This window comes from Garra rufa, chromosome 8 (assembly GCF_049309525.1).
Source record: "Garra rufa chromosome 8, GarRuf1.0, whole genome shotgun sequence".
In the NCBI taxonomy this organism is placed as follows: domain Eukaryota; kingdom Metazoa; phylum Chordata; class Actinopteri; order Cypriniformes; family Cyprinidae; genus Garra; species Garra rufa.
In genome coordinates, this window is record NC_133368.1 from 47,392,236 (window position 1) to 47,412,663 (window position 20,428).

Sequence of the window (20,428 nt, forward strand, 5' to 3'; positions counted from 1 at the left end):
CTGTTTGGCTTTTATTTCAGCTATGTGGGACTTTTATTTTGACGACTTTTTTTTTAAGATAGTAATTCAATTTACATTATTTTACATATTTGACATAATATTTATAGTTATAAAAAAAACTAAAAATATTAAATATTCATTGGGTACTATATATAAAGTTACTGCTAACTTGTCTTTATTTAAAAAAAAATGTTATTCCCACTGTGCACAAAATTAGCAAGTTACTGAGTGTCATATTTTTAGTAATTTATTTATGAAAAACTTTTAGAGAATTAAATAATCAAGAAGTTGCCATCTAAATTAATCTGTTTTTCCTGCAGATTCATTTTTATCAAGTTCAAATAATTTTTTCATAATATTTTTTACAATTAATTTATAATTAAATTATTTTATAATTAAGTAAATATTTTGTAAAATAAATATGAGTACTTTGTAACAGTTTCGTTATTTGTAAAATAAATATATATTTGTTGCCGTCTAAATAAAGTTTTTTTTGTCAAATTATTTTTTTTTTTTAATATATTTATTTATTTTCAAATTATATCATTAAGTAAATATTATGGAAAAATAAATATACATTTAATTTCAGGAATTGTTATGCATGTGTTTTTTCTATCTTTGAATCGAATAATTTGCTGTCATATAAATCATCCATATGAGTTGACCACTACATTTCTACTTCTTATAATTATATATTTGCTTATCTGCCATCTTCCTAGGCAAAAGGAGAAGAGTCACAGATGAATGTGCACTGCGGAAACCTCTAGAATATGGGTGGGTCTTGACTTTATTTCCTTTGTTTTTGTGTGATATCATACATTTCCCTTTTTTTGTGTGATATCATACATTTTGCATACATTTTAATATTCTTTTAGACCCACAACATACACATTTTCTTCTAACTATGCAACTGTATGTCAGAGCAATGCACTAAAGTTTAAATAGAATTTTTTGAGAAAGTCATCCAGATTCAGGGCCGGCCCAGGCTCTGTTGGTGCCCTAGGTGAAATTTTAGATTTAAGATTTTTCCATTTGACTTACCTGAAGAATCACACAAAACTGCTGTTTTAAATAAAGAAATGAAGGGGAGATACTGCAGGCAAAAACGCAGTTTTTTCATTCCCGTTCTCAAGTTTGAGATTTTGGGCTTTTTGGTTTTTTCAAGTGATTTTTCAGACTAGTGAGAAGAAAACATCCAAAAGACACTGTTAAGTGTTTCTTTTATTGCACTTTATCTATTTGTGTCAATGCATTTAATTTACAATACACATTTTAAATGCTTTTTTTCTCAAAAAGAGTTTTTTTCTTCTACACTGAGTCATAAATCTTCAGTAGCACTTACACACACCAAACTTTTAATTCCCGTCTATATCTATATATCTATATATTATTCCCCCCAAAAATTAAAAAATACATGGTTTTCTGTCTGTTCAAAGTTTTTTTCTGAATTATGGAGTGACAAAATGAGAGACCCAAAATCCCCTCTGTGTAAACATTTGACTTTAAACAAATTAAACAATAATTTCAAGACTGACTTGATCCAGTGTTTATATTTTTGAACTAGAAATGTATACAAATGAATGCATATTTTATTAAATAATGGTTCATTTTTTTTACAACTTGTAATACAAAATAAATCTGCAATTATTAATGTAATCAAACATCTGGGTAACTATTAATTTGATTATAACTATTAGTTAATTTTGTTTTACCCTATTTACCTGCAGTGTCTCGCCTCAAATCAAGTTTGCTTCGTAATTTGATGAACTTCACACTATTGTTTGCACTGAATGTGACTTCATTTGACCAAATGTAACTAATTCAACACCGTGATTTATTTAACTGCATTGAAAACAGTGATGAACATCAGCGTTTAAAGCTAAATTCTCTTTGGAATAGAAAAAATAAAGAATGGTTGGACAAATAGATTTTGCACAAATCAGCCCACAGATGGTTTACAGTTGTCTCATTTCTGCATGGCTTTACCTTATGCGTCTTGAGCATAAAATGAAAACTCTTTGTGTTTGCAGATGGCAGAGAGAGACGCGAATCACAAACATGTCTGGACGTTTGCGGGGAGAAGTGGCGTATTACGCTCCATGCGGCAGAAAGATCAGACAGTATCCTGACGTCATTAAGGCAAGAGATGATCATGTAAAACTTATGTTGCTATTTAATGACTGATGCTAGCATTCTGTTGATCCTACGTTCTTTTACCCCTCACAGTATCTGACCAGAAACGGCATAAGCGACATTACACGGGATCATTTTAGCTTCAGTGCTAAAATAAAGGTTGGTGACTTCTATGAAGCCAGAGATGGACCGCAGGTAATTTATTCTGCTGTTTATTATCTCTTATTAAGTTGGCTTCTGAAAGCTAAAATAATGCACAGAGTCTACTCTTTTCAGTGATATCACATTTGTCTCGCATTTGTCCCATATATTTATAGGCTCTGTAGTGAGCGTGATTACGTCATCACATTTCCTCAGCACTGATTTGTCAGATAAAAAACCAATGCATTTCGGTCCTCTCAGCCAAACAGGAACGATTGTTGATGCTAAGTCCCACCCCCGTGCCCAGATTGGTTCAAACTGTCATCTATTCAACCAATAAACATAGGTTTTAGTCTTTTGAACCACCGATTAGCATGATTCTTTGCAAATCTGAACAAAAGCAAAGTGAAAGTAAAGTGCTTCTTGCGTGCATGAAAACAAAAGCAAAATAACACATTTGCATGACCGCATTCTTTGAAAAAGCACAGAAATACTCACGACAGAGCTCTTTGACATAGCACAAACCAAAACCAAGGATGAAACCGCAGTAGATATCGGATAAAGCACTGGAGTTTAGGTTTTGGCGTCACTAGGCGATGTCCCGGTAAAATAGATTCAGACTACAGTCAGCAGATCCATCTATTTGGTTGTTATATTACGTAACTAATTCTTGTATAGTTTGTAAAGATTATTTGCACTATTTTTTCTATTGCACTCGGTATATTTCTCTCTCATTGTGTGTGTAGTTTGTGAATAATTTGGACTGTTTATATTTTTGTTGCACAAGACAATTTGTGCAATAGTTTTCACTACTTCCTACACTGTTCTTATTTGTTGTTCATACTCAGATTAAGAATATATTTATCTGAAAAAGTAACCTTTTTACTGTGTTTTGCGATTATATAACACTGTGTCTGCTATGACCACAACGCTCCGACTTCTCCTCCCTCCATTCAAAATTACACCGCTCCGCTCACATACTGTGCTGCCCAGACAAACGTTGTTTCTACTAATAGCCCCGGCCGCTATTAGAGACCGGCCATTATTTACCTCAGCTGACAGCAAGACCGGCCAATGTTGGAGACCCAGCCGCTAATGGAATACAGGCCAATATTAGAGGATTTACGGTACAAAAAATCCAAACTTCAGGAGTTTTTGTTTGAGTATGCAGTAAAAATTGTTGCTAGCGTTTTTTCCTAAAATTCTGGAAATTCACTAATTTTTAGAGAAAACAAAATAAAACCGGTAATTTTAAATTAGCTAGACATAAAGTTCAGTCAGCATCAAGTTGTGCACTTGATGCTGACTGCTAGAATAGGTCTGGAAAAAAAAACGTACAGGTGCCCCAAAAATGTTCTAGGTCTTTAAGGGTTAATAAACATCTAAGATTTAAATAGTTAAATTCTTTTAAATGTGTTTTTTGGTTGTGGGACAGCCGACCAATTCTGTAGATTACCCCATATAGATTGAAGAAATATGATTTGATTTGCTAAGGGGAAAGTGACATTGTATTTCGATTTATTTTTACGTCGTCTTCAGGGGTTACAGTGGTGCTTACTAAAGGAGGAGGAAGTCGTTCCTCGTATCCTGGCGATGGAAGGTCGACGGGGTCGTCTCAAGAATGTTGAACCTCTAGGCAGTCCTGCCGCTGACCCCGCTCGCTCTCGCAGGAAAAGCAGAGCGCCTGACGAGAGCGAAGCTGATGCTCTCAGCAGCTCTGAGGCCAAACTACTGCGCAAACTGGAGGCCCAGGGTACCACTGATGCAAAACAAGACACAAATGCACACATTATCTTATCTGTTTTAATAAGAAAGTGAAACTAAAACATTTCAAATTGGAATGAAGATTTTAGAATGTTTTAAAAGATTTTGTTCACCCAAAATTTTTTTGAAGAATCTTCACATAAGATGTTTTCACTTGTTCTCTATACAGGGATTCTGTGTGTCTTAAAAAGTATTAATTTGCCTTTTCACAAATGAAGAGGTCTTAAATCAGGGCAGAAAGTTTTTTTAAATTCACAAATTCATGGTTTGCCAAGTTAAATGTTGCATTCACTGCAAAAAAAAAGATTAATAATAAATAAATAAATACAAAAAAATACTGCATTTTTTTTTAAATATTTTATGTAAAATATGTCAGTGTTTTTGTCTTTTCAATACAAATATTTAAACATCTCTAAATTTACTTGTGGTGCAAAATACATCTTGTAATTTGAGAAACTGAACAAAATTAACAAGAAATAATAATAATAATAATAATGATAATAACAATAATAAACAAGATTAAATATTGTGCTTTGCTAAGTAGATTTTTTTTCCTGAGCCCGTTCGCAGATATTTGCATTTTTTGAGGCATTTCTCAGAAAACAAAACTTCTTAACTTCTTAGACATTTGCACTGAACAAGACAAAAATACTGATGAGGAAAATCGCTTTTGTGCAGTGTGATCAAAAGCTACAGTGAAAATTATTTCCATATTGGCTAATCGAATATATTTCTATATTGCTGCTAATGCCACTCATTGTGTTTACCTTGTTCCCTTTGATTTATTCTTAAAATTTTCTGTAACTGGTATTAAAGGAGTAGTTCCAGAGCAAACATTTACAGATAATTTACTCACCCCCTTGTCATCCCAGATGTTCATATCTTTCTTTCTTCATTCGTAAAGATATTGTGTTTTTTGAGGAAAACATTTCAAGAATTATCCCCATATAGTGTACTTCTATGGTGCCAGTGAGTTTGAACTTCTAAAATGCAGTTTAAATGCAGCTTCAAAGGGCTCTAAACGATCCCAGCCAAGGAAGAATGGTCTTATCTAGTGAAACAACCAGCCATTTTCTTAAAAAAAAAATTATATACCTTTATACCTTAAATACTCGTCTTGTCTAGCTCTGCGATGCACATGTGTACTCTGTGTGGTCCTGTTCAAGACAGTTAGGGTAGTCAAGACAAGCATTTGAAATTAAAAAGTTAATATTTTTACATTTTTCTAAGAAAATGACTGATAGTTTTGCTAAATAAGACCCTTATTCTTCAGCTGGGATCATTTAGAGCCCTTTGAAGCTGCGTTGAAACTGCATTTTGAAAGTTCAACCATAGAAGTCCACTCTATAAAGATAATTCCTGAAATGTTTTCCTCAAAAACATTGACATTATCTGTAAATTTTTGTTCTGCAAGTGAGCTACTCCTTTAAAAAGGTCCTAAAAAGTTTTTAAATTACCTTCATAAAACATGCAGAAACCCTGTCTATAGTTGGACTTGCTGTATATTAAATTATCTCTAAAGTTAACCTGTATTTGTCAGAAATTGCACGGCAGGCGGCTCAGATGAAGCTGATGCGTAAGCTGGAGAAGCAAGCGCTGGCACGAGCGGCTAAAGAGGCCAGGAGACAGCAAGGTGAATTTGAGTTTTAGTTTGTTTCTAGTTTCTAATACACTTGTTAAACCTGCTCACCATTTCTGTTGCACTTTCAGCCATCATGGTGGCAGAAGAGCGGCGGAAACACAAGGAACAAATGAAGATTCTCAAACAGCAGGTCAGAAGCATCCATGTTTTCTCATTTGTCGTTTGTGTTTATGCATGTGTATTGTCGTTTTTGACACTTTAGAGAAGCCTTTATGGTTGATGCATAAGATGCTTGTTGCTTCACAGTTCATCAGTGAAAATCCAGACCGCAGTTCATTCTCTGTCTTTCCTGCTTTCCATTACAGGAGAAGTTCAAGAGAATCCAGCAGGTCCGTATGGAGAAGGAACTCCGTGCTCGGCAGATTTTGGAGGTACCACAAATGAATACTTAAAAATAGTGTAAATATAGTACAAATATATATTTTATGCATGCAAAATTTTTTTGTTTTTAATTAAAAAATAAATGACAGGTACTTATAAAGCATATATTTAAAAGTATATTTAAGTTTATATGCATTAAAATTAAATACTTAAATAGTTAAAAACTTAAACATAAATTTAAAAATATAATAGTAAATATAAATTACAGTACAGTAGTGAACATTTGAATCAAAGTTGTCCTAAAAAACCAAAACAATACCCATTCTCGCTCTCAATTTTGATTACATTTTTTGATCCGCTTCACTATCAAATGTACATTTTTCTAAATCTTAGACAGTACAAACAAATACTTGAAATAAAATAAATACTTAAAATAATATAAATGTAATACAAATATACAATTATATGCATGCAATTAATAGTTTAATAAAAAAAAGATCTTGAGTGAAAATTAATGAAAAAGATTCCAACTTTGTGTGAGAAATTTTTACAAATAGTTATAAATATTTAAAATGTTAAAATTAAAAAAAAAAATGTGTTATAGTATAAATTCAAATTAATAATAGTAAATATAATAAATACTTAAAAATAGTATAAATATAATACAAATATAAATTGTCTACATGCAAAATAAATTACTTTTTTTTTTAATTAAAACTATAATGGAGTGGAACATTTTGGAAAAGCTGCCAGCATTGTCATCAGTTTTTATTACTTTACTATTGCACTGCAAAAAATGCTTTTCTTACTTCGATTTTTTGTCTTGTTTCTGGCCAAAATATCAAAAAATTCTTAAATCAAGAAGGATTTTCTAGACGAGTAAAAATTGTCTTGAAAACACAAGTCAAAATTAAGTGTTTTTTTGCTTGGAACGAGCAAAATAATCCGCCAATGGGGTAAGAAAAATAAATCTAACAGAAAACAATATTATTTTTAACTAATTTGCTAATTGCAATCATTTAAATGTGATTTAATTTATTCTTTCAGAGTTTAAGGCACTTAAAACCCTGCTTGTGTTTTCATGTTTTAATTGACTGCGATAAAGGTGATCGTCATCTCGATTGAGGCACATGCTTGTAATAATAATCGGTCATTTCTTCCAAGAAGAGGTTCAACAGTCTATTTCAGAGAGTTTTTTAATCTGTTATCTCGTAATGAATAGAAATTTAGGCTGACTGTTAACATTAAAAAATCCCCTGATTATTTTAACTAGATTTTAGATCTTAAATTAAACATTTCATACATGCTTCTCTACAATGACTGATTTCAAACATCTGATAAAGATCAATAAAACAATATATATCTATCAAATGTCATTAAAAGGCTGTAAAATATTGAGGTATAAGTTTATTGCATCTGTAATTCATACTGTACTACACAAGTAAAATACGTTCTGTAACTTCTGTCAAATATGTTTGTTCACAGGCTAAAAGAAGAAAGAAAGAAGAGGCTGCTAATGCCAAAATACTAGAAGCTGAAAAACGAATAAAGGTTTGTTGGTTTATTTAAAAATGTATTTACTTAATTTGCTAAAAACAATGCACCCAGTAAGAGAAAAGTCAGACATTGGGTTACTTGGGATAGAAAAACAGCAAGTAATTTGATTTTACAAATAACAGCAATAATTGTTATGATTAAGCTATTATCCTAGGTTGGAAAATTGTTAAACGTTTATTAATCCATTAAATTTGACACTGTTTTTTATGATACATTTGTGTTAAATAATACAAAATAAATGAAATGAAAAACACAGAATTTAGGGACAAATAAAAATTAAAAGGCCCTAAATTAAAAGGTGGCTTAAAAGACTTTAATTAATTTTTTTAGTATACATTTAATTGTATTTAATAATTCAGTTATACATTCGTTCTAAGGGTCTAAAAAACACGTGGAAAACATTTCCTTCCATATTAATGGTAAATGAACATTTTGATAAATACTGATATATAATGATATATTAATGATATAATATATATTTCTGTTTGAAATTAGATTTTTTCCTTAACCCATTGGCAGATTATTTTGCTTGTTCTAAGCAAAGACCTACTTAATTTTGACTTGTTTTTCCTGAAAACAATCATTTTGTCTAGAAAATCCTTCTTGATTCAAGAATTTGTAGATATTTTGGCTGGAAACAAGACGTTTCAAGTACGAAATGCATTTTTGCAGTGTATCTGTGGTGTTATGGTGAATTTGGGGGACGCAACTTTTTTCTTAGATATAACAAAAAATTATTTTTAAAACAATTTAATAAAATTGTACATGTTAAATAAAATCTATATTCACAATATACCCACTTGTTAAAAATGTTATATTGTTGTAATTGTATTCCATGATACCTCTCTGAGGTATGGCGGTAACATGCATATTTTGTTAAAATGCAATTAAACATGTAATTTAAAACAAAAATTTAACACTTAACAGTGCACAAATTGGGTTTACCCTATAGAATACAAACATGCAAACATTTTGCAAACATGCATACAGCAGTATGTGCCACCACAAATGAGTAATTACCCAGGTGCAAAAAATATGAGATACTAGACTAGTGCACATTTTTGTAACATTTGGGGATGTGTTTCTGTGAAAGATTGAGTGAGACCCGAGACAGCAGTGATACTCTATTTTTCATTTTGCATTAACACTCATGCGCCCCTCGACTATACGCCTGTCAATCAAAACCCAGGCGTTGCAATATAGCACGGAAATAACTGGAGAAAATCCTATCTGTTTATGACATCCCTCCATCTGCATCTCTTTCTCTCTCCCATCTCAGTAATGGAAATAAGGATTTATTTGCGAGTTTTAATTTATTTTTATCTCCGTCCGAAGGAGAAGGAGCTGCGCAGACAGCAGGCCATCATCATGAAGCACCAGGTATGAGCAGACGTCTTTCACAAACAGTATTTCACTGAATAATGCCTCAGATCTCTTGCTTTTATTCTTTGATTTGATTACTTTAAAGGAATGGTTTAGCCAAAAATGAATTCTGTCATTTATCATTGTAAGAATTGACTATTTTGGCTCAGCTATGCCTCTAAATGTATTTTGGGTAATCGGTCTACTTGGGAGTTGCTCAATAAGGTTGTATGCATTGATTTATTTACTTATTTTTTTGTTCTTGCCTTTGCCAACTCTCTCTGGCAGGAGTTGGAGAGACATAGACTAGATATGGTATGGGTATGTTTAATTTTCTACATCTAACACATTGTGAAATGCTTGTGATTCGGGTGTTTTGCTCTGAATGCTTTGACTGCGCTCGCATTTCTCCTGCATGACGCCCTGCATCTGCTTTCATCTGCCTGCCGAAGGAGAGACAAATGGGCTCTTTTCTGAAATATAGTGAGCTGCCTATGTAGGAAGCATTGTTAGGCTTTATAGATGGCATATTGCTTTTAAGATAACTATATATATATAATGCTATGTAAATATAAAACATTATATACTGTATAAAAATGCATAATATTATGTAAATGCAAATCTTTATTTTGGATCTGATTAATCACAATTAATCGATTTCAAAGCCCTAATTTAGGTACCATTTTGGTATTTATTAACATTGAATTAGCTTTTATTTTTATATTTTCAGTTGTATGTCCTTTTGTCATTTTTATTTATTTTTAACAATAATATTATCATTTTGATTTCATATTTTATTTAATATTTTAGTTCTAGTAATTTTAGTACATCAACTATATTTTAATTAATATTATAATGTTTCTTTTGCATTTTACTATTTAAAATACTATATTTAATCATTTATATAATACTACTATGTAGTAGTTTTAGTCATTTTACTGCTTCAATTTAAACTTATTTTGGTTGGTTGCCAAAAACAACATTTCTAATTATTACGTTTTCATCTAACATTTATACTTAATATTTATACTTATTAATATTGTATTATTTAATTGTTATATTTTAATATTTTAACTGTATATGCATTTTTTGCAGCTTTAATTAAACTACTAATTTAATTTAATTTTACTAAATAATTTTAAGTAGTGTATGACAGTCTAGTTATTGTTGTTTGGTTTTAGTTTTAACCAACTATGTTTTTTTTTTCAGCTTTATTTAAAAAAAATTACTTTGTTTTTAGTTAAGCTAACTTTGGTTACTTGGTTTCTACAGCACTTAAAATTATTTTGTTTCATTTAAATTAGTAGTTCAATTAATTTTACCTGTTATTGGTGTTTGTATTTTGTATTGGCAGATATTTTATAAAAAAACTAGAGAGCTGTTTCTTTAGCAACATGCAGGACTTGTCATATATAGTAGAGGCTTTCATTTCAGTTAGGATGCTCCCTTAAAAGGCAGCTCACTGTTTTGGAACAGAGCCGTAAACCTCTATATCTGTTAACAGACATTAGTCACAATATTTCCATCTGTGTTGGTGGAAACTGTATTGTGTGCATCCAGATTCATATCATCAAGCCTTCAACTCAATATCATTCATTGTGATTATTGCTTGGTTTTCATTTGTGTGGCCTCTAATGTTTGTAATATTGGAGAACATCCAGCCCCTGAAATTTTGTGTTGTTTTAGATTTAAAATGGACAATAAAATCATTTCCTAAAGCTTTAAAGTGCCACTCAGGAGTGAGTGATTTCAAGCCTTGTTGAAATCTTATGCTGATGACGTTTAGAGATTTCTGTGGACTCGTTTACATCTTCCTCCATCTCTTCTGGTCTGTCCTGCACTAAAGAGCTCAAGCTGCCCGTAGAAACCTTAAGCTTGTTATGTAACACCTGGAATAACTCACGCTTCATCCAGATGTTTAGGAAGTGACGGACTGACCTGCGCTGGTTAACAGATCTGTTGTAGTTCTGCAGACTCTCGGCTCTTAACCTGCTGAAGCTTCACTAAATTTTCATGTTTCTGCAATGTTGTCATTTATTCAGTATACAATATGTCTTTTGTAATTTGTGGCCCTGGACCACAAAATCAGTCTTAGGTACATGGGTATATTTGTAGCAATAGGCTCTAATACATTGTATGGGTCAAAATTATATTTTTTAGTACCAAAAATCATTAGGCTGTTAAGTATCGTGTTCCATTTGCGATTTTCTCAGTATTTAGATTTTTTAGATTTTTCAGATTTCGGGTCTCGGCTAAATATTATTCTATTTTATTTGTCCTTATTTATTCATCTTTCAGATTATGTATAAGTATCATTTAAAAAAAATAAATTATGACTGATTTTGTGGTCCAGGGTCTGTTTTGTTAATTTTATTCTGTCTTTTGTTTGTTTCTTGTTTTACATTCTTTCGTTTTTTGTTCCATTTCATTGTTTAATTCAGTTCCTCATTTTTACTTTTTCTTTTGGTGTTTTGTTTATTTTTGCTTATGTTATTTTGTTTCTTTTATTCATTTTTCTCTTTATTTTTTCTATTCGTTCTGTTATTTTGTTTTTGTTTTCTTTTTTTATCTGCTTTCTTTTTTGTTTCTTTAGATTTCTTTTTTCTTTAGATCTTTTGCTTTTCCTTTTTGTTGTCTTTTCTGTTTATTTAATTTGCTCATTCCTTTGTTATTTTTGTTTGTCATGATTTTGTTCAGTTTGTTTCTTTAAACTTCTTTTTCTATATATTTTTTAATCTTGTTTTTCTCTGATTTACTTTCTTTTTTGCTGTTTTTTGTTTTTTATTCTCTTGTTATTTAGTTTGTTCCTTCATGTGTTTGTTGTCTTTTTTCTATTCAATCTATCTTTTGTTCATTTTTTAGTTTTTAGTTTTTTCCCCTTTTATTTGCTTGCTTTGTTGTGTTTCTTAATTTTTCTGGGTCTTTTTTTCTGTTTGTTCTGCCTTTTCTTTTTAACTGCATTTTTCTTTCATTTATTTTTTCTTTTATTTGTTCTTTTCCATTTTTCATGCTGTTTTCATGCATTCTTATTATTTCTTTCATACTTAAATTTTTTAAATCATAATTTTTTCTTGTTTTTTTTTCTTCAGTTCATTATTTTTATTTATTTTCTTCCTTCCTTGTATTTCCTTTTTCTTTTATTTCTTTAGATATTGTAAAATTTGTATTCCTTTTTTTATTTGTTTTTGTTCACTTCATTTGTTTTACTTCCATTATTTAATTTGTTCTATTTTCATTGTTTTATTTTTATAAGTCACTTTAATTTGTTCATTTGTTCTCTTCTTTCCTGTATAGTTGTTTCTTTAGTTTATTCCCTTCTGTCTGTAATGTCTGTGTGTTTGTTGTAGGAGCGGGAGAGACGTCGGCAGCATGTGATGTTGATGAAGGCGGTGGAGGCCAGGAAGAAAGCTGAGGTGTGTTACACAGCTCCTTTTATCATTTCACCTTTCTTTTTTCCTCCTTTCATCTCCTCATCTCTCTTTTAGTATGTCTGTTCTCCTCTGATCCTTTACCCGCTCAATCATATAGACTATAAATGAGAAAATCAATCTCATTCATGGCATACAAGGTTTTTCAAATCTTTTTAAATGTTTCTGCAGGAGAAAGAGCGACTGAAACAGGAAAAACGAGATGAGAAACGACTGAACAAGGAGCGCAAACTGGAGCTCAGGCGGCTAGAGCTGGAGATGGCCAAAGAGCTGAACAAACCCAATGAAGACATGTGTCTGTCTGACCACAAGGTGAATCACAGCAGCCATTAAATCATTTTATACACAACCAAATATAAATATTAAGTGAAGTATTTCTGCACTATTAGTGGCACCAAACGTTATGCAAAATTTTCTAATTTCAAATTGAAAATTCAATTAAAATTTAAATTCAATCTGGCTTATGGTTTTTCTGTACACTACCAGCCAAAAGTTGTGAATAATTATTATTATTCCTTTTTTGCTGCATTTATTCTTTTTTTTTCTATTCATTCAGTCATTTTTTTTTCTTTTGTTTTCGTTCTTTATTTTTTTATCTGCTTTCTTTTTTGTGTTTCTTTAGATTAATTTTTTCTTTAGATCTTTTGCTATTTGTTCTGTCTTTTCTTTTTAACTTCATTTTTCTTTCATTTGTTTAATTTTTTCTTTCTTTTATTTGTTCTTTTTCATTTTTTCACGCTCTTTTCATCCATTCTTGTTCTTTCATTTGTTGTTTAATTTTTTTACATTTTAAATTTACTTACTGCTTGTTTTCTTTAATAAAAATAACTAATTAACTAACACTAGCTTCTCTGTTCTTGTTGTATTCTATCTTTATTAATTTACTTACTGCTTGTTTTTTGTTTTGTTTTTTATTAAAAAACAAAAACAAACAAAAAATAACTAACACTAACTTCTCTGTTCTTGTTGTGTTCTATCTATCTATTTTAGCCCTCTAACAGTAGTTTGCTTTTTCTTTTTTTATTCTGTCTATTTTGTTTTTATTTATTATATAATTAAAAAAAAACTTTGTGTACTGCGTTAGGCTAAATAAGACTTGTATTTTATTGCTCTTTTGTTGTTTTTGATTGCTTCCATTGTCCTCTTTTGTAAGTTGCTTTGGAAAAAAGGGTCTGCTAAATGTCTAAATATAAATGTGTATTTTCATATGCTAAATCAGATCAAATTAAATCAGCATCTTAGAATGATTTCTGAAGGATCATGTGACACTGAAGACTGCAGTAATGATGCTGAAAATTCAGCTTTGCATCACAGAAATATATTACAATTTAAATTATATTCACATAGAAAATGGTTATTTTAAATCGTAATATTATTTCACAATTTTACCAAATTTACTGTATTTTTAATCCAAAAAATGCAGTCTTGGTGAGCAGAAGAGACTTCTTTTAAAAACATTTTTTAAAATCTGTCATTCCAAGTAGTTTAGACCAGTAGTGGCAACCACCTAGTAACAGAAGAATCACCTAGCAACCATATTACACATATTGAGCGCATAACAGTCCAAAATTGAACTGCATTTCTTGAATGAATTCAGTGTGTAAGTGTGTCTCTCTCCATTGCAGCCTCTTCCGGCGCTGTCACGGATAGCGGGTTTGCTGTTGCCGGGAAGATGTTTCTCAGACTGTCTAATGGTCATGCAGTTCCTGCGGTGTTTTGGAAAGGTCCTGGGGTTTGACCTCAGCGCTGACGTGCCGTCACTCGGCGTGCTGCAGGCAGGGCTGCTAAATGTGGGCGATAGCATGGGCTTCATCCAGGACCTGATGGTGCGCATGCTGTCGGCTGCTGTTTGTGACCCAGGACTGCCTGCAGGACACAGGGTGAGACCTGAGCATTCACATGCATAGATTTGTCATAATTTCAGCTTTGCATCCTATGAGTTTACATGTTTACTGCACAGTTGTCTCATTTTAAGCATTTAAGCAAAGGCCTTTAGATCAAAAGGTTTTAGATCATGAGAAAATCAAACTTAAAGACACAGAGGCCCACACAGAATCTGTGCCAGTCAGACTCCATATAAAGCTCTACAGTTCTCTGCAAAGTCAGGATTCACAAAATTTTACACATTTAGCTTGTTAGGCACGAGCTCAAAAACTCCAGTAAAGACAGTAAGAAATAACAAAAAGTGGAAAATTATACTGAAATTGTATTAAATATTTATTTACGTGTATTTTTTTATTTTAATATTATTTTTTTAATAATTACTTTTTCAAAAATATATATAATAATGAATGGAAAATAGCTAAAATTGTTCATATTTATTTATATATTACAAATTATTTATTTATATTTCTTATTTTAATTTTATTATTTCTGTATGCTTTTTTAAAACAACAAAAAGAAAAGCTGTAATTAATGGAAAATGACCTGAAATGGTTTCTGAACTATCTATTTATTAATTTTCTTTTTTTTATGTATACTTTTATTTTTAAATAACAGAAAGCAAAGCAGTAATCAATGGCTATTTTTCGATTTACTTTTATTTACAAAACAAAATACAATAATCAGTGGAAAATGGTCTGAAATTCTTCATATTTATATTTATTAATTTATGAATTATTCCAATTTCTTATTTTATTTTTTATATTTCTGTATGCTTTTTTTAAAATAACAAAAAGCAAAGCTGTAATCAATAGAAAATGGCCTGAAATGTTTCATGAACTATCTATTTATTTATTTGTTTTTTTTATGTATACTTTTATTTTTAAATAACAAAAAGCAAAGCAGTAATCAATGGCTATTTTTAGATTTACTTTTATTTACTCTTACAAAACAAAATACAATAATCAGTGGAAAATGGCCTGGAATTCTTCATATTTATATGCATTTATTTATGAATCATTCCAATTTCTTATTTTAATTTTAATATTTTTGTATGCTTTTTTTTAAATAACAAAAAGCAAAGCTGTAATCAATAGAAAATGGCCTGAAATGTTTCATGAACTATCTATTTATTTATTTGTTTTTTTTATGTATACTTTTATTTTTAAATAACAAAAAGCAAAGCAGTAATCAATGGCTATTTTTAGATTTACTTTTATTTACTCTTACAAAACAAAATACAATAATCAGTGGAAAATGGCCTGGAATTCTTCATATTTATATGCATTTATTTATGAATCATTCCAATTTCTTATTTTAATTTTAATATTTTTGTATGCTTTTTTTTAAATAACAAAAAGCAAAGCTGTAATCAATAGAAAATGGCCTGAAATGTTTCATGAACTATTTATTTAGCTTGTTGACTGTTGTTACACAGCAATAAAGCTCTGCTATGGCAAGATGTTTTTTTAAATATTAGAATTAAATATATGTTTTAACATTAAAGACATATGAAAAGCCATTAAAACCTACACTTGGGACTTTTAACAATCAACAGCTAGCATAATATATTTAGATGATTATATTAACAATAATATTTATTTATTTTTTATTTATTTATTTTAAAACCATTAAGTTTTTAAACAACTTTTTTTTTTTTGCATTGCTTAAAAAAATTAAAATATTTAATTAATACAAAAAAGGCCGTTTTTTGTTGTTTCTGTTTGTCATTACTAACTGTTCTGCTCTTTTTGTTTTTTATCATTAATCAGCTAATTTTCAGTAAACATGATTTAATCACATTTTTAATTTAAATTTTATTTATTTTTACCACTAGGTAATGTTTTTATTCGGAAGTTCTAAAATGGACATTTTTCATTTTTTTAATTTATATATATATATATATATATATATATATATATATATTATAATAATAATAATAATAATAATAATAATAAATAGTTTACTTTGTTATATTGATGTGAGTTGGTTGCCAATAGTTGTTTTTCATTATTACTGTTTTACTACTATTTGTTTCTTTTAAAATACATTGCTCTTGCCATGAAAATAGCCATAGATTCTGGTATATCTATTAAGTGTCCTAAAATCAGCACAAAATGTTCTGATCTTATCCTAGAGTTCAGTTTCTGTTGCTCTTCAAGTGTGGCTTTCTTTGAGGCGTCAACCTAAATATCTCCAATAAAGAGCGAGAATTCAGCTTAGCCCCTCAGCAGATTCTCTACACTATTCTCACATGTGTTCACAGTCTTAATAAAAAGCCTCTCACCTGCCTTAAGAAGCATCTAAATTAAACGACTTACCCTGCCTTTCAATTACCGTGCCTTTCCATGATTATTCAATTCTCTCTGAATACATTATCTTGCGGCCTTCATCACACCGAGTTCCTCATTGCATCACTCTGTTCTTTTGTTTGGATGTTTTGAACACTACAGGCTAAGACAGCTTTGGGAGACCATGTGACTAACATCGGCCTGAACCGGAACAATGTGTCCGAGGTGCTGCAGATCTATATGGAAGCTCACTGTGGACAGACTGAACTGGCGCCTCTGGCTGAGAGCCTGAAGACCAAAGCTTTCCAGGCCCACACGCCGTCTCAGAAAGCCTCCATACTGGCCTTCCTGGTCAATGAGCTGTCCTGTGGCAAGAGTGTGGTCAGGTGTGCTCATATCACTACACTAGCTCTGCATGCTTATGGTTAGGGGTGGGTCGATATGGCAAAAATATCATATCACGATTTTTTCACGGTTATTTGTCATGTTGGTTTCCTATTTTTAAAGTCGTCTGAGCAGTACAGCCAAACTAATTTCCCTATTTTAAAACCAAAACCTTACAAGATAACAAAATATAAAACAAGAAGAATGGCAGATATTTAGGTCAAAGTGGGCAAAGGTAAAAAAATCTTTGTCATTGTTTAAAAAAAAAAAGAAAAAAAAGGCTACATGTTACAAATACACATAATATAGGCTACAAATATAACAAACAGTGCTTTAATTTTCAGGTACTGTCGATGTATTTATCAGTAGCATTCAAGAAATTGAATTAATAAATATACAAATAAAACACTATATACCCTATATGCATAAATTATGCATTGACTCTTATTGAAGCAACTGTATTACAGTTCTTCAGTCAAGAGAAGCGAGTGATTTTCCTTTGTGTTTTGTTTTATTAGCATACTATCAGCCAAAAATGACAATTTTTTCATCATTTGTGACCCTGGACCACAAAACCAGTCATAAGGTTAAATTTTACAAAACTGAGATGTCTACATCAAATGAAAGCTCAACATTGATGTATGGTTTGTTAGGATAGGACAATATTTGGCTGAGATACATCTATTTGAAAATCTGGAATCTGAGGCTGCAAAAAAATTAAAATACTGAGAAAATCACCTTTAAAGCTGTACAAATTAAATTCTTAACAATGCATATTACTAATCAAAAATTACATTTTGATATATTTATAGTAGGAATTTTACAAAAAATCTTCATGGAACATGATCTTTACTTAACTTCCTAATGATTTTTGGCGTAAAAGAAAAATCAATAATTTTGACCCATACAATGTATTTTTGGCTATTGCTGCAAATATACCCCAGCGACTTAAGACTGGTTTTGTGGTCCAGGGTCACATTTACTTATTCTCCAGTGTTTTTTTTTTTAAGCATAACACGTTGAACATAAAACTTACTTTGAATAATGTGGGTAACTAAACAGTTGCTGGTCCCCAGTTACTTCCATAGTATTTTATTTATTTTTCCCACTATCAAAGTGCTACGGTTATCCACATTCTTTAAAATATCTTATTTTGTTTTCGGCGTAAGAAAAACAATGAATAGAGATTTGGGGCAACAAGTGAGTGACTGCATTTTTGGGTGAACTGTCCCTTTAATGACAATCGGCAGCATGTTTATTTCTGTTGCTTTAAGAGCTGCATGCATCTAATATACAGGCGCACATCTGTTTTTCTCTCAACTGTTTACTTTCACTTTAGACATAACCAGCTGTGTTTATATGTAATCCTTTGGTGTTTTTTGACAGTATTAGTGAATCAGACACCAAAGATAGCTTAGTCAAGTAATCAGGCATTGTTTGACAGGCTTTCAGCACGAAATAACATTATTTTATCGGCAAGGCTTTAAAGCACATGCAAATAATGTCCTTTTGTGATTGCGAATAAGTGCAGTGTCCCGTGAGTGAATGGATGTCGTGTTGTACAGTATATTGAAATGGAGGCACACTGTAGCACGATACTACCATATTTATTCAAAATCAGATCATGGAGACATTTTAATCATCCACGATCAAAAATTGTCATATCGCACACTCGTACTTATGGTGGAAATTGAGTGGAAACCATTTCACCTTTTCTTCAGTGTCTTATATAACTACAGTGGTGTGAAAAGTGTTGGCCCCCTTCCTGATTTTTTATTTTTTTGCATGTTTGTCACACTTGAATGTTTCAGATCATCAAACAAATTTAAATATTAATCAAAGATAACACAAGTAAACACAACATGCAGTTTTTGAATGAAGTTTTTTATTATGAAGGGAAAACAAAATCCAAACCCACATGGCCCTGTGTGAAAAAGTGTTTGCCCCCTAAACTTAATAACTGGTTGGGCCACCCTTAGCAGCAACAACTGCAATCAAGCTTTGCGATAACTTGCAATGAGTCTGTTACAGCGCTGTGCAGGAATTCTGGCCCACTCATCTTGGCAAAATTGTTGTAATTCATCCACATTGGAGGGTTTTCGAGCATGAACCGCCTTTTTAAGGTCATGCCACGGCATCTCAATAGGATTCAGGTCAGGACTTTGACTAGGCCACTCCAAAGTCTTCATTTAGTTTTTCTTCAGCCATTCAGAGGTGGATTTGCTGGTGTGTTTTGGATCATTGTCCTGCTGCAGAACCCAAGTTCGCTTCAGCTTGAGGTCACGAACAGACGGCCGAACATTGTCCTTTAGGATTTTTTGGTAGACAGCAGAATTTGTGGTTCCATTTATCACAGCAAGCCAGATGTAATGAGACACACACCTTCCAAAAAGTTCAACTTTTGTCTCGTCAGTCCACAGAAAATTTTCTCAAAAGTCTTGGGGATCATCAAGATGTGTTCTGGCAAAACTGAGACGGGCCTTTATGTTCTTTTTGCTCAGCAGTGGTTTTCGTCTTGGAACTCTACCATGCAGGCCATTTTTGCCCAGTCTCTTTCTTATGGTGAAGTCATGAACACTGACCTTAAACACTTTACACACAGGGCCATGTAGGTTTGGATTTTTTTTTTCCTTCATAAAAAACTTCATTTAAAAACTGCATGTTGTGTTTACTTGTGTTATCTTTGATTAATATTTAAATTTGTTTGATGATCTGAAACATTAAAGTGTGACAAACATGCAAAAAAAGAAAAAATCATTAAGGGGGCCAACACTTTTTCACACCACTGTGTGTGTGTGTATATATATATATATATATATATATATATATATATATATATATATATATATATATATATACTTTTTTTATTTCACCTTTCCTTCATAGTCTAATATAACTATCAATTCAGAAGGTCCTTTTAAATTTGTTATGCATTTCATGCACAAGATTTAATTTTCTTTGTCGTCTTTGTACAGTGAGATCGACAAAAACATCGACAGTATGACCAACCTGCGTCGAGACAAATGGGTGATCGAGGGGAACCTGCGGAAGTAAGAAACTTGTTTACTCCCATCACATAAACACATGGGTCATTCTGTGTCAACACAACCAGAGGTCCCCAGCTCGAATTTTTGATTTTTCTAATATTTTTTCTGAAGAAAGATAGACATGTATAGTGACAAAAGCCAAAATATTAAATTTCATGAATGAATATTTACTGAGTAATCCACTGTTTTGTAGAGGGAGGTGAAAATGGCAGTTTTCACCTGAGATTCACAGTCAAATTACAGCATTGTAAAATTGACTTTAGAAAGATGACAGCATCATAATGTTATATTTACACAGAGATTGGTACGTCTGAAGTGAAATCTGGTGACTTTAGCAATCTTTGTTGCATTATGTGCCAATGGTGACCATTCGGAAATGGATGAACAGGCCTTTTCAAGTTTGCATGCCTGTAACTCAAGAAGTATTAAAGATATGTTAATGCCATTTTAGATACTGGGATACCTTTTGGGATCTTT

General features: G+C 31.4%; 1 protein-coding gene across 1 annotated transcript in view; it reads left to right on the plus strand.

Moving 5' to 3' along the window:
• baz2bb (bromodomain adjacent to zinc finger domain, 2Bb) overlaps positions 1 to 20,174 on the plus strand; it is a 46,725-nt gene extending 26,551 nt beyond the window's left edge. The window contains 16 exon segments of the mRNA XM_073845146.1: positions 720 to 774; positions 2,031 to 2,139; positions 2,227 to 2,328; positions 3,814 to 4,027; positions 5,579 to 5,671; positions 5,749 to 5,810; positions 5,986 to 6,051; positions 7,487 to 7,552; positions 8,894 to 8,938; positions 9,209 to 9,241; positions 12,268 to 12,333; positions 12,520 to 12,660; positions 13,974 to 14,228; positions 16,683 to 16,906; positions 19,880 to 20,018; positions 20,145 to 20,174. Of these exon segments, the coding sequence (XP_073701247.1) occupies positions 720 to 774; positions 2,031 to 2,139; positions 2,227 to 2,328; positions 3,814 to 4,027; positions 5,579 to 5,671; positions 5,749 to 5,810; positions 5,986 to 6,051; positions 7,487 to 7,552; positions 8,894 to 8,938; positions 9,209 to 9,241; positions 12,268 to 12,333; positions 12,520 to 12,660; positions 13,974 to 14,228; positions 16,683 to 16,906; positions 19,880 to 20,018; positions 20,145 to 20,174 (1,700 nt within the window).
• The last annotated feature ends 254 nt before the right edge of the window (positions 20,175 to 20,428 follow it).